The sequence below is a fragment of the Sylvia atricapilla genome, chromosome 9, assembly GCF_009819655.1.
Source record: "Sylvia atricapilla isolate bSylAtr1 chromosome 9, bSylAtr1.pri, whole genome shotgun sequence".
NCBI classification, from domain to species: domain Eukaryota; kingdom Metazoa; phylum Chordata; class Aves; order Passeriformes; family Sylviidae; genus Sylvia; species Sylvia atricapilla.
The window spans coordinates 13,007,359-13,022,286 of NC_089148.1; the positions used below are offsets into that span (position 1 = coordinate 13,007,359).

Genomic DNA, 14,928 nt, shown 5'->3' on the forward strand with positions numbered 1-14,928 from the left:
TCCGAGCGTCCCTAAGCACAGTGGTACCGCAGGCTGGGGGCACCGGTCCCGTCCCCGTGTCTGGTACGCCGCTGCTGTCCATCCCGCATGCTCGCTGTGGGCAGGGTTCCTCTCCCCTGTTTATTCAGGGCAGATGAAAAGCCGTGAGTGTAGTAAATGCGCTTGTCCGGATCACCTCCGTGCCCTAACTGGCGCAGCTGCTGCTGGGGTACCAGCGGGGCGGCTGGATGCTCTGGGCAGCGAGTCCTTGAGAAAAGGGCGATATCTGCGGGAAATCGAAAGCAATGAAGTAGTGAGAGCAAACTGTAACAGGGAAAGAGCTATGCCCTGCCGAGACTCGCTGTTGTGCCGTGATTCCTGGGTTCGCTTTCGGGCTGTCGCTGTGAGTTTGGGTGACCACTGTGTACTCCCGCTGCGGTTACCGCCCTGCGCCGGGAGCGGGGCCGTGCCCAGCGCGCCTGTCCGCTCCGCGGCGCTCCATCGTGTAACGCTGTAATGTTGGGTAAATAAATGCTCCTTTCCAGCCTGCGGCTCCCGCCGGTTCCTGACGGGGGAGGTGGAACGGGCGGGCTGGGCTGAGGGGAGGAGATTGCGGACCGCAGGGCGGGCTGAGGGGAGAAGGGAGCGGAGGGCGGGTGTGGGGCGGGCTGAGGGGAGCGGAGGGCGGGCCTGGGGCGGGCTGAGGGGAGCGGAGGGCGGGCCTGGGGCGGGCTGAGGGGAGCGGAGGGCGGGCCTGGGGCGGGCTGAGGGGAGAAGGGAGCGGAGGGCGGATCTGGGGCGGGCTGAGGGAAGCGGAGGGCGGGCCTGGGGCGGGCTGAGGGGAGCGGAGGGCGGGCCTGGGGCGGGCTGAGCGGAGCCGAGCCATGGCGGGGCCCCTGTGCCAGGGCTGGGGCCTGGGGGCCGCCCTGCGGAGCCGCGCCGCGCTCCGGCCGCTCGGGCTGCTGGCGCCGCCGGCACGGGGAGTGCTGGGAACGGGAACGGGAACGGCAGCGGGATCGGGAGAGGCGGCGCTGGAGGAGAACCCCTTCTACGGGAAGTACCGGCACAAGATCCAGGAGCTGCGGAGGTGGGCCCTGGGGGAGACGGCAGGGACGGGCCCGGGCGGGCTGTGCTTTGCGGAAAGGGCGTGCCTGGGGAGGGTCCCTTCTTTACTGGGGGAGGGATTTCTATTTTAGCTTTTCGCCCTCATGAGAAACTCGGTTAGTTTAGGCCGTTTGCCTTGAAATTCATGTCAGTGAGAGTCGTCTCCCAGCGTGGTCAGCTTGATAAGAGATGGTGTTGAGAAAATGAAATTAAAATTTTAAGTTAAGAACTTGAATCAGTATCATAATAAACATTTTAAAATGCCAAATGATGGTAATCACCCAGCACTGCTCTCCACATTTGGAAACCACTGGAGCAGGTTAAGAGTGTTCCAACTTCGGAAATCATTTGAGCTAGCAAAGAGTATTCCAACTTACAGTCTTCCATCATGTTATTAAGGAGGATTTGGGCAGAAAATGAATATGCAGAAGTTGGTCTTATTTTAGGCGTAAGTCTGTCTGCTGTCCAGGCCACAAATCAAAACAGCTTATAGAAGAATCATGGTTTTGAATTATCCTGATAAAGATGGATTACCTTACTTAGCAATATAAATCAATGAAGCAAAAGGCTTCACTGACTCACAGAACCATGGAATGGCTTGGGCTGGAAAGCAGCTTAGAGATCAGCCACTTCCAACTCCCCTGCCGTGGGCAGGAACAGCTTCCACTAGGACAGGTTGCTCAGACCCCCATCCAGCCTGGTCTTGCTGGAATCCAGTGCCAAAAACAAATCCAAATCCTGGGGGTCTAGGAGATATTGTGCAACAGCTTTTCTTAAACACAGTTTCTTAACTGTGCATTGATTTTTCCTGTTTCTTGTCATAATTAAAACATTAAGATTGTTTAACAGCAAACTGGAATGTTTTAGTTACAAGAATTTATATCCAGATGGACAGGGAGCAGGGAGTTGGAGTTGGGTGATCTTTATGGGTCCCTTCCAACTTGGGCTGTTCTGTTGTTCTGTTGTACTGTTAACACTCCCTGTTCCAATTCAGATCCAGTCCAGATGTGTTTGAATCCCGTATGGAAAAAAGAAGTGAAGTGAAAAAGCAGCCTGTGGGACATTCCAAACAAGGGGAGTTTATCAGATGCATGGAGGAAAAGGCAAGGCCAATTTTCTTTGTAAATCACATACATTAAAGCTGTAATGTTATTTTTATAGGATCAGTGTAATGCTACAAACTTGAAGCACTCCTGTTAGTAGGAGTCCAGGAATCTCACTGCATGATGGCTAAAACCATTGTTCTGTATTCCTCTCTATTATTTTTAGGCTGTAAATTCCCTGCTTGAAACTTTCTTAAAGTTTAATTACTTCCAGATTAGTCTGGCCAGAGGAGTGACACAATCCTGCATTCATCATTTTTTAGTGAATGCAAGAAAACTGTTCAATAATATTGGATGCAAAATGCATAATAATTTCCTTTTGACTAATCCTTTCTGGTCTTGAAATTCATAATTCACATTAAGTTTCTAAGTTTCTTACTTACTTCACCTAATCAACCACGTATTTTATTGAAAATGCACTGCAGTAATCTTCAAGTATCTTGAGCTCCCAGTCAGGAGTTTTTGTCAGCAGGCAGGTTATGTGTGGCAGGGAAGGCAAATCAGTGGTATGAAAGCATTAAAGAAGAATGTTTTCTTGCAGGCAGAAGGCTTGGGCAGCAAGACATCAAAGGGAGGATTCACAAAGGATAAGGTAAGTGTTAGGAGGGGACATGATGGCAAGGCAAGGGTGTGGATTAATTTTTATTGCCACAGATAGTGTTTGTGCCAAGAACATTGATATAAACCTGGTGTTCATTATGCTGCATTTGAGTGTGAGATCTTGGTTTACTGTTGGGATCCTGTTGGGATCACTCCGGGTTTTTATTACCCTGTCCTTTCTCTGTGACACCCTGGAAGTTTCTTCCAGCTGGGGCATCTGTTCTGAACATTAAATGGAAAGGCTTAAGCTCCTTTTACAGCATGGAAATACATTTTCAGTGATCAGCCAGCCCAGGGACAAGAGAATTCTCTTTCACATTATTTTGGTAAATATTCAGTGTAAATCTGCCAAAGAGCATATCTTTGGCAAAAAAGGCAAAAGGCTGCAGCTCCTCTTGCAGCTTCAGTGGAGATCTACACAACTGGAGCAAAGCATGTGCTGTGTCCTGAAAGAATCTCAGTGTATGAATCTACATGCCAGTGTGTTGCTGCTGTATTTTGTTTGGCAATTAAGGGGATTAAGTAACACTGTAAATTGTATCAAGTTCCTCTAGGTTGATTTTGTTCTCTGTAATTGCATCCATTCTTTCTGGATTCTTACAAGGCCAGAGAAATGCCACCATGCCAGATTTTTTTTATGCTTTCTCTTGCAGACACTTGATTCAATTCTTAATGTTGAGATGGTGAAAGAAAAATCAGCAGAGGAGATAACACAGGTGATGGATTTAAACGGAATAGACTTTGCTTCACATCTGTGCTTAATAATAATCCACATGTAAGGATGGAAATTTTACTTAGACTGAAAAATAAAACACTGCTGTGGATGGATATTTACAAAAAACATATTCCATAGGAGAAGATAAAGTTTTCTCCATCTAGGTAAGTCCTCCTAGGATGTACTAGGAGGTGCAGGTACACTGGGTGTTGCCATTCTGCTGTGCTGAAGAAACACAACACAGAGGAGCATCCTGCAAAGACTGGTCTTCTGTTGAGAATGTTTTGTTTGTTCTTTATTAAAAAACCCCAGCAAAACACCACCAAAAACGCCAACCAAAAGTCATTAGTGTGACTTTTGGGAAAAATGTGAGAAGCACTCCTGATGGTTAATAAATACTGAGCCACCTCTGAGCCCACTGCTGATTTCTGTTACCTGGTTGGAATCTGTCCTTTGGTACGCTGGAACCTTTGGAGAAGTGTGTTGCATTAGCAGGAAGATCAGGCTTGATTGAAAAATGACTCCCCAAAGTGTTTACAAAGTTAGTTGGCATTTTAAAGCTTTTAACGTTGCTGCTAAATGCTGGACTTAATTGTATCTCATCTTCTTTGTTTCCTACAGATTTGGAATCAGTATTTTTCTGCAAAAGACACGGTTTATGCTGTTATTCCTGTAAGTAGTTCCTCTATAGGTCTGCAGTTGAAAAACCAGCATGCAAAGCTTTCCAACTGAGATTCTGTTGCTTTTAAAAGCAGTCATTAAAGGAGAGTGAGATTTCAAGAACAAATTTACTTTCTGGACTGAGTGATTTTATTGCCCCAAACAAAGGCTTTTGTTTTCAGAAATGCATACCCCTGTTTTTTCCTCTCTCAGAAGAGTCTCAATAAATCAAGGACCTCTTTCTGCACACCTGGCTGGAATTTCCAGGCTTATTTTAATACAAGCATCCAGTATTCTTCACAAGGCCCTAGTGTTTATTAAGTAGCATTTGTATTTTTAGAGGTATTTACTTTTTCTCAGAGTTGCTTCTTTCTTTGCCCTCTTCCCTGCAGCACAGGCAGCTGCCTCAAGGTTGATGTGGCAGTCCTAGAGCACTTGGCTGGTAACTTGCATGTGGCTAATCACTTAGGACTTACTTTCATACATTCACAATTATTGGCAGCACTGTCTTTCTTGAGATTGCAGGGTGTTTCCTGAGATAAGATCATACTTCTTACTCCCGATGACTTTTCCAGATGTTAATTGTTCTTAGTTTGCATTAGGCTGGAGGAGGCTTTTTTCACTTTGGGGGTTTCTCTTTATTCTTTTCTTCAGGGTCATTCCATGATTGTGATCTCTTAAATCTGGCTTTTCACAACTGTGTGTTCCTTGAGTTCTTGAAAGCTCATTTAGATCTGGGGTCAGATTTATAATTGTATTTGACCCTTTGAGCTGCAACTGAATTCAGTGGGAGGCAGTGTTCTAAATGTGTGATGTGCTGTATGCTCTGAAAGTGGAAGTGTGGGATTTGAAGTCAAGCAGCTTCATGTTTTGGTTTTCCCAACATGTGGATGTTGTGAAAATAGTTTGATTTGCACTTTTACTGTAGCAGAGTGCCAAAGCCATGGACTCCAGTTAAAATGATGTAGGTCTGTCATTAGTGGGGCTGGCACTTTGCTTTGGTGCACTGTTTTATGAGGAGTGTTGGAAGCTTTTTAAGACTTTAATGCAAACCAGATCCCAGGCACATTAGGAAGCAGTTCTTGGTGTCATCGAGGGGAATAATTCCCTTTGTCTTTTGCCAGAAGCTTTTTGTTGGCTGGAGGAAAGGCCTTTTATAATTCTCCCATGCTCAAAAGTACACATGAAGGAATTTCTTGTTGATGAATGGCATATGTTTTCTTTCCTGAACACCTAAGAGAAGATATTAATATAGTGCTGGGAAGCAAAAAAAAATTAGGCAAAAGATTTGGGGAAACACAGAACATGTGAATGAGATTGCCAGGTTTCATCAGGGCTGACCAAGTAGGGTTGTGGTTTTAATTTAAACCTAAGCAGTAAGTATGTTATTGAGTGTATATATGGGCTGCATTTTTATACTGAGGAACAGATGACAATGGTGTAAATCCACCATTTGGAGCCAGGGGTGTGTTGTCTCACTCAGCTGTTGACACTACATGATGCAGTGGAGCAATTACTGAAAGAGGATGTCATGGAAGCCTCAGGCTTGGGGCCCCCACATCCAAGGAATACAGCTCTGCATCCGAGGATTTTGCTGCTGCATCTTAGAAACAGCCTTGTTAAAACGGGTTGCTGATGACTTTTAGGTAAATAAGAACTAAATGCAGCTTTCCATGCACTCACTGCCACCTGTCCCTGCAGTGGGACCTTTTCCAGATGGAAGCCGTACCCTCTAAAAGTTAATGAGGTGGTTGTGAACAGCTCTGCATCCATGTTTGTGTTATTAAAAATGAACTTCTCTTTCTCCTTCCCCAAAGGCAGACAAGTTTGATTTGATGCGGAAGAGAGCCCAGAGCTGTCCATCGGTAGGTACAGTAGTGTAATGCTTCTCTTCAAAGCCTGATCCATTAACTTTTGACCCACCTGTGTTCATACCCATTGTATCAGCCTGATTAGTAAAATCCAGATGTTCAAACACTTGTCCTGGTGCTCAGATAAAGCAGTGCATATTCATTTGTATGAAACAATTTGATCTAGACAGAAGAGATGGAAGGTTGAGAGAACAGCACAGAATCTCCCAGGGAATGGAGACTTTACTGGATTGATAGATTAGTCCTACCTACTTCGCTTGCCAAGAGCAAGATCAAATGTATCTGGCTTCCCAAGCTGCTTGGAGAGGTTATTTATAGCCTGAAGTGCATTTCTGTACAGTGCCCTGGCATTCAGTCAGGTATCCTGCAAGATTTTCTGCTTTCGTGTTGTCCTTCCCTTGGTGTGGGAAAACAAGCAAGTCTGTACCCCATGGAGCTGGACAGGCTGTAAATCTAGAGAGATGCTGCCTGTTCTGGAGCAGCTGATAAAATGACAGGATGAAATGCTCTCCTCCATGTATTTGACCATTTCTGCTGTTAGTTTTCTAGATGAGAACAAAAAGGTCAGAGTCGGAATGTTCTCCACTCTCCTTTCCTTTTTATGTCTCAAAATATTGATAAAAGTATTTGTTAAGATATTTGCTAATGAATTAATACTGATAGGGTAATTCTACTTTATTGTGTGCTTTGAAGTCTGGTTCTTAGTGTCCTGTCACTTGTGGCGGGGCAAAGAAACTTTTTCTGTTGTGGTTCTGTCACTAAAACACTAATGCTGGAGACCAGTGTGACACAGGCAGCATTTTGTTCTGTGTAAGGGAAAACTGGTTTGGTTTTTTTATCATTTCTCTACAGTTTCTGTATGCTTTGCCAAGAAAAGAAGGCTATGAGTTCTTCGTGGGGCAGTGGTCTGGAACAGAATTACACTTCACTTCCCTGATAAATGTTCAGGTGAGTGTTTGAGATAAAAAGTTCAAAATTGACTTGGGATCCAGGAAGAGACATCAGCATATTGCAATATATGGTATTTAGTAAATAGTTTAGCCAACAGGTTGTCTAGCTTAACTTGAAAAGAATTATCATGACAAAAACCATTATTAGTTATGGTTTCATTGTACATTAGTTACAGATAAATCAGTAAAGTTATTGGTATTAAGTGTCTTTCTAATGTAGAGGAGAATGAGGTAGAAATTCAGTAGTCTCAAAACATGAGCAAGAGCCAAGCTTTTTAGAACTTTTTGTGCAAGATACTTAAAATAGCAATAAACACTGTAAGATTAAATATCTTCCTAAAAATTGTGGGTTCCTTTAATTGCAGAATGGTCTTTAGTCAAGGAAGAAAACAACCTAACTATGCAAATCCCTTGTTTTCTGTAAATACCAAGAATAATGAACTTCTAATTAGAACTGACCCTTAAGCCCTGGGAAGTAAATGCATCTGTGGCAGTTAATGCTCAAGGTTTTGTAACCAAGCACCCAAATCTGCAGTGGAGTGAGGGTTTTTACGGGATGGTGATAGGTTTCTTTCTGTCTTTCAGACCCAAGGTGAAAGTGCTCCAAGCCAGTTGGTCTTGTACCATTATCCTGATCTGCAGAAGGAGAAAGGGATAGTACTAATGACAGCAGAAATGGACTCCAAGTTCTTGGTAAGAGAGGTCTGCTCACTGGCTTCCTTCATTTTATGCTGCAACTCCTCCTACAGTTTTGAATTAAAATCAGATTACAGTGAAGGCTTTCAAAGACCCTTTGCCAAAGAATAGTCTCACTGTCTTTCTTTAACCTAGTGTACTTAATGCTGGTGAAATCCAGGAGAGAATCATCAGTCTTTGGTGATTTCAGTTTATGCATTCATTTTTTTTTTTAATTTGGGTGTTATAGTTGATCCTTGTAAAAGAACAAAGCTTCTGGTTTTCTTACTAAACAAATTTAAACAAAACAGAAGCAAATTTAAACAAAGGCTGTTGCTACCTGCAAACAAGTTAAAACAATGTTTTGAAGCTTAATCCTATTTGTCAAAGCAGGAGACTCCAGAGTTGTGTGTTCAGTTTGTGCACATCTGGTCTCTTTCCCTCTGTGTGGGCACACCACTATTGGCATAACTGTACCAGTGCCTGGACTGGTGGCACTGGGCACTGTAGTGGTGGAACAGGGTGACAGGATGATTAAAATATCCCTCCTCTAATTGACCTCCTGACACCCCTTCTGAAACAATGAGCAGAGTAACTGGTAAAGCTTTTCTTTTTTCCTGTTGGATCTCAGAGTAAACAATCAATCTTTGCAAGTAGGTCAGCTGTAAGAAGGGAAAAATGAGGACTTGGTGCATCTTGGAGTGGGCAGGGCTCACAAAGGACCCACTTGACCTCTGAGGCAGATGCACAGCAGGGGAGTTGCTAAAGACATACAGTGCTGGAGTGTGGAAGTAGGTCAGGAACCACAGTGGGGGTGGTTTGTTAAGAGCTTTGCTGAACTAAGGTGACTTGGGGTTGAGCCACGTGGTGAGCAGGACTGTGGCATTTCTTTCCCAGTGGGACACTGGCACAGCCCACTGCTAACAGCTCTGTTCTCTCTTCCAAGTGGTCCCTGATGCCCAGGGCTTGGGCACACTGCTAACAGCTCTGTTCTCTCTCCCAGGTAGTCCAGGATGCCCAGTGCTTGGCAAACCAGGTGCAGCTCTTCTACGCCACAGATCGCTCCGAGACCTATGCCCTAGTGGAGACCTTTAACCACAGATCCAGTGAATTTAAATACATGTCAGTTATAGCAGAGCTTGAGCAAAGTGGGCTTGGAAGAGAACTGAGACCTGGGCAGGCTTCTGACAAGTCATAGAGCCTGGCCTGTGGTGAAAGGAGCCAGCAGCAGGCAGGGGGTCCCAGGAGGGGTGGTCCAGTGTCGTCTGTTTCACAGCTTGGATTTGGCCACAGGAAGAGTCTGCAGACTTCTGGGAGAGTGACTGTCAAGCCTGTCTGGCACTGATGCAAGATTAGGACTTGGGCCATTTGAACAACAGTTACTAATTGCGAAAAAATGGTGCCCAGTACTTCAATGTAACTTCATCAGAAAGAGCCATTTTCCCTGTCCTGTAACTTCCTGCAGCCTTCTGGATTGTAGAAATCTGAAATAAAGTGACAGAAGGGGAACTGTGTAACAGGCTGTACTGACATCAGGAAAGAGATCACAACCAGTGTTTCTTCTCAGTAAATGCATTTTAAATGCCCACCACCATTATAATTGCATGGCTCAGTGCTTTTTAATCTGTGTGGAATTCATACAGGCTTGTCCATCAAGAAGAAAGAATAGGAGCAACGGTCTAAGACAGACACTTCTTTGTATCTCTGTGAGGTTTCTTACACACATGTGTATTGTGGTTTGAGCTTTTCTCAGGATTAAAAAAACAGACTCACTAGATTTGATCTGGGAGTTTTCTGCTTCTTAATTGATATAATAATTATAATCTGTTGTGATGTTTCTGTCTTTGAGATGTTGCTTTTGAGCAGTATGAATGTGGTTTTATTTTTTAGTATATTTCTAATGGTGTAGAGGAATCATTGCCTGTTTTACAGGATTATTTTTTCTCAGGCAGGCATCTAGTCAGCCAACGCACAAATGGCATTTGAAGGAATAAAAAATAACTCTTGTTCCCACTTCAGGAAAGGCGCTCTCCATAATAATGGGAAGATAGACTGGCATAGTGACAGAGAGAGTCACCAGACAGCTTCTTGTTTGTCAAGTGAAAAAAAAGTCTTGGTATGAGCATGCAGAGCTGCTTTAACACAGCAGTGCTGGTAAGAGCCTGGCTTCACAGACTGCAGCAGATTGGGGTTTTTAAACCTGCTCCCAGCAAAAGAATCCCAAAGCTGATGCTTTGAGCTTCTCTTGTGTTCATTCCCAGCAGACACAGGCAGCACATCCATGGACAAGGACGCTGCAGCAGTGTGATGTGCAGCCAGCACTGCCACCACTGCATGGGGGACACAGGACAGCCAGTAGCAACACTGCAGTGATTCCCATGTCATCATCAAACCCCCAGCACTAACTCATCCTTAGCACTCACTGTCCCTGGGCCACGTTGCACCTTGTCAGCCTGCAGGAGCTGGCAGGAATTCATTCCCTCCTTTGCCAGAGAAAGGGGGGAAAGAAGGATCTGCAGTTTGTGTCTGTTGGAGGGCATGGCTGGTATCAATTTTCTTCATTAACTACAACCTGACACGAAGCTGTGGTGAGCTATGAAGGTTTCTTTTTGCTCTGTAGTTGTAGGATCCCATTGCTGTAATTCCCATTGTCACTCTATTCCTCAGCCCATTCTTTGCACTACATGGCCTTTGAAAGGTCCCTTCCAACCCAGCCCATTCTCTGATTTTATCACATGAACACTATAGCTGAGCACTAAAGCTACACAGAGCAGTTTTGTGTTGAGGTCTATTTTACCACCAGCTCTTAGATGTTGTGTGTGAACTCCTGTCCAGTCAGGAAATTGCAGGATGTTTCCAGAAGAGGCAGATTTTTTCTTGGGCCCTGGCTGAAAGGAGATGATCTTGCTCCCTGGTAATGTCTTTTGGTTTCTGTTCACTGAGTGTATCCAGAGCAGTCTGCAGAGCAGGGGAATAATCAGTCACAGGAGGCATGGATAGGGCTGTGATAATCTGAACAGCAAATCACCTTTATTAAAAGGCATTTTATAGTGTTCGTGCTCCATTTATCATTTTTCCTTAGCTGATATAAAGGCTGTTTTGATTAAATACTCATTCCTGCTTTGAAGAAGTCGAAGTTGCTGCATTCGTTTTTAATATAGCTATAATGTAACACCCCTGAGAGTGAAATCTAAGGCTGCCAAATCTACATCACAGCCTCTTTCTGAGCGTAAAAAATCAAATTCTCAGGTGTAACGCTGTAGTGATCACTACCTGTAATTCTGAGAGGTGTTTTTTTCAACCCGTCATATTGTAATAAGTTTGCAGAGACTCTATTTTCTTACTGCATGAAAAGCCAATTCTTTATTCATGTATCTTATTTTATACAGTTTTTACAGACTGTTGTTTCGCGTGCCGTAGTAGTTTTCTTACTACTTCATTTTTTGGTCAGAAGGGGATTTGTGTGTACGTCCTAAGATTCAGGTCGTTTACGTTTTTCCTTTATGGGTTCTCATGGAACAGATCTTATTGTTTACACAGATGCATTATTTTCCAACCCAAGAAGAGGTGGTTGTGCGGCTGGGCCGCCACAGCCCTGCGGGGCTGCTGCATCCCCGTATCCCCCCAGACACCCGCGGCAGAAAAGCGGAGGGGGAAAAGGAACACAAAAGTCGTTGTAATGACCGCACGTCGCATAAGGGGGGAAAACACCGCAAACAAATCCAGAAAGGTTCAAAAGGCTCAAAGCGTTTGTGGCTCTCGGAGCGGGCGGAGCCGCCGGCGCTGTTGGAAAGGCCGCGCTGAGCCCAGGAGGGAAAGAGGGAAGGGATTGGAAGCGTCAGCAGCGGGGAGGAGCTGGGAGCGGGAGACGTGCTCCGCTCGCTGCCGCCTGCAGAGCGCCTTCCGTGCGGAGCTGCGAACCGGGCGGTGCCGCCGCCGCGTCCCGGGCAGCGGCCAGCCTGTGGTGGTTTTTTTCTTTTTTTTTTTTTTTTTTTTTTTTTTTTTTTTTTTTTTTTTTTTTTTTTTTTTTTTTTTTTTTTTTAGTTATTTTTTTAGTTTTTTTAGTTTTTTTGTTTGGTTGTTTTTTGTTTTTCTTGGGTTTTTTCTTTGGTTGTTGTTGTTGTTTGGTTTGTTTGGTTTTGTTTTTCTTGGTTTTGGTTTTTTTTTTTCTTTTCCCGTTCTCGGTTGGCCTTTCGCAAATTTTGGAATGAATATGAATAATTGTACCTGTATCGTGTTTTGTTAATAAGAGTTCAGAAAGGTGATGAATGTATTTTCTGACTGTGACATAGCGTGAATAGTGAAAAGACTGTGGTTTTTTTCTTTGTGACATCTAAAACGACCAGGCCAAGAATTATGGAGGACGGGGTCATCACCGTGTGGCCCTGCAGGAAGGCTGCTGAAGTTCTGGGTTTTTTATCAAAATAAAAACAGCCCAAACCCATGTTACCAGACAGAGTGGAGCCACCCACAGATAAATCTATCAAATAAGATGATAGGGGAAACTTGAAACAGAAAAGAATGTTTTAATATCTATTGAATATGTAAAACAGCAAATCCTTAAAACACAGTAATTGAAAGAGAAGGGTGTACTTCCTGGTGACGCACCCCAGCTGGAACCTTTGCTCTTATGTCTCCTAATTGTCTATTTTATTTTGTATTAAACTTAAAAATTTTTAAAAGAGAGTGGAACTCGTTTTTCACAGTGTGCAACACCTATTGGCTACTAGTTTTCTTACTATTTCATTTTTTGGTCAGAAGATGATTTGTGTGTACGTACTAGGATTCAGGTTGTTCACATTTTTCCTTTATGGGTTTCATGAAACAGATCTTATTGTTTACACAGATGGATTTATTTTTCAATAGATTGTTGTGTTAACGAACCTTTCATACCAAGATTGTTTTTGCATGGGAACTTGCAAATTGCTTAACTACACTTAGGAGATAACAGGCTTGCTATTAGATCAATAGATCTGGCCTGATTTTCTGAGGCCTTTCTTTTTTAATTCTTTTACTTGCCTCAACACCATCAGGGTTGGTTTGATTGTTTTTAATTTTTTTCCCTAAAATAAGAACTTTTCTGTGGCTTTAAAAAAGGCAGAAATGCCCAGAAATGATGAGCCTGAAACTGGGATGAAGACCCCTAATAAAAAGAACAGAATAACAGAAATAACAAAACAGAATAACAAATATAACAGAATCTCTAGGTCTAATCCTCTGCCCCACTGAATGACTGCTGCAAGGGGGAGTAACCCAGCTGAAGAAGTGGCCCTACAAACCACCCTTACTGCAGAAACCAGCGGTGATTTGTGGCTGTGTGGCTTCTCCAGTGCCTGGGATGCCCTTGTGCATGCTCTGTGGTGCCTGGCACAGCCTTGGCAGAGGCTGAGTGTGGGCACTGCAAGCTGCAGGCTGGACACAGACCCCCGGCGCTGTCTGGCTTTGTGCAAAGGAGCAGTTGCGCCAGTTTTAAGCCACTAAAAACTCACATAGAATTTTTAAGGTTTGATGCCCTTAGGATCTGTGCTGAGCCTTAAGGCTGGTGAAAGAAAAATAGTGCTGTTAGGCTTGGCATGGGGAGAGAGGTAACAGAGAAGGTGGCTGCGGGATTCATGTGCCATCCAGCCACTAGAGGGAAGGTTTGTCTACTGATTCTGAGCTCTGGACACACACACAACTTGCCTGAGCCTGTCTGCTCAGCTTTGTGAACTCTGTGGGTTGTGTGCTGAGAACCATAGAGATGCTCAGGCTGCTCCTGCGTGGTCCATAACGAGCTGGGCTGCGCTGAGTTCAGCTCATGGTTCCACCAGCCCCATGCCCTAGATCCCACCTGAGAGGGTCCCACCTTGGGGAGGGCAAACATCCTGCAGTAGTTTCCCAGCATGTTTTACTGACGACCAGTCTTTTTTGGGCCAGGACCTGCCCAAGATGGATGTGTCTGGTTTTAGTAGCCGTGAAATGGGCACATTCAGGAAGAAGCCCCACTCCCAGTGGCCCCATATAAACTTCAGCCTCTGCAGCATCCTGCAGCAAGGACTTGTAGGTGCTGTAGGAGCCCCCTCAGTGCTGGCTGTGGTCTGCCTCCAGCTGGAGAGCCCAGGACTGGGAAGTGGCAGGAATTCCCTGCTAGGAGTGGTGGAGCAAGTTTTGCAGGCAGATGTTCCTTGTTACCAGCACCTCAAATCTCTGTCTTGCCCACCTGCCCCTGTCACCTTGGGGAGATAAACCCAGAGCCAGTCCTGCTCCTAAGGGAGGAAGGTGTCAGTTAATGCAGTCAAGGAAATGCAGATTGATGAACAACATTCTTACTCTTCCTTAAAATGATGACTCCAGTGCTTTTTCATCTGTGTCAGGCTTTTTTCCCTGTGCCTTAGAAAATGGCAAGACTCCAGTGCCCTCTGATCCAAGGCTGAAGAAGTTCTCACTCCCTGTCTCTGAGTTTGCCCAGGACGTGGTGGAGCAGATCCGGGGAACTGACTGTTCCTGATGCTGCATAGCTGAGGCAAACTTTTCTGGACACGTCCCATTCCTCCCTGGGAATAACCAGAGCAAACCCACTTCTCCCCTTCTTTGTCCTCTGGTCTGCACAGGCATTCCCAGCCTTCAAGCCCTGCCTGGGAACAAGCATCTCAGGGCTGCTGAGGCGGCTGTGCCCATGAGGTGCTGTGCAGGGCATTGTGTGAGGGCTCAGCACAGTGGTGGGGGCTGCCAAGGGGCTCCTCCACACTCCCCCCGGTGCTGCCATATCCTGACAAGCTTTGCAAAGCTGCTTCACTGTCTTGGGCCTCTTCCCGTGGCTGCCCGTGAGCTCCGATGGAGCCGCCCCGTGCTCCGGGCTCCTTCCGTCCCTGCTTCCTTCCCCCGATAAATTCAGCCATGCACCTGCCTCCAGGAGCGAGGCCAACACTCCCCTCTTCCTTCCTCCAGGGCAGACAAATGCCCTCTTCACAATAACACAGCCCTCCTTCCCCAAACCCGTCCCTGGGACCTTTTCCTCTCTCCCAAGTGATTCCTGCTTCCCCTCCCCACAGCTGGGATACCGTGTGGCTCTGGGACCGTGGGCTCTCTGCTCTGTGAGGTTTCCAAAACCTCAGGAGAAGGGGTAAGTCCCTGAGCAGGAGGTGCTGCTCACCCCTGTGGACTTGTGGAGCTGCAGCTGATATAACTCCAGCCCTCCTGCTGTTCTCCTGGCCCCTCTCCTTTGGCTCCAGACTGCTGAGGCTGGGAGGACCCCATCTCGCCTCCAAATATTTTGGCTCCGTCTTGCCTGG

The 14,928-nt window shown here is 45.5% G+C and overlaps 1 protein-coding gene across 1 annotated transcript; it reads left to right on the forward strand.

Moving 5' to 3' along the window:
• Nucleotides 1-824: 824 nt before the first annotated feature.
• ATPAF1 (ATP synthase mitochondrial F1 complex assembly factor 1) lies at nt 825-9,439 on the forward strand. Its single transcript, XM_066324908.1, has 9 exons — nt 825-1,066; nt 2,078-2,186; nt 2,728-2,778; nt 3,440-3,502; nt 4,123-4,173; nt 5,979-6,026; nt 6,885-6,980; nt 7,568-7,675; nt 8,661-9,439. Exons 1-9 carry the CDS (start codon nt 864-866, stop codon nt 8,853-8,855), a joined length of 924 nt encoding a protein of 307 aa, XP_066181005.1. The 5' UTR covers nt 825-863; the 3' UTR covers nt 8,856-9,439.
• Nucleotides 9,440-14,928: the final 5,489 nt, after the last annotated feature.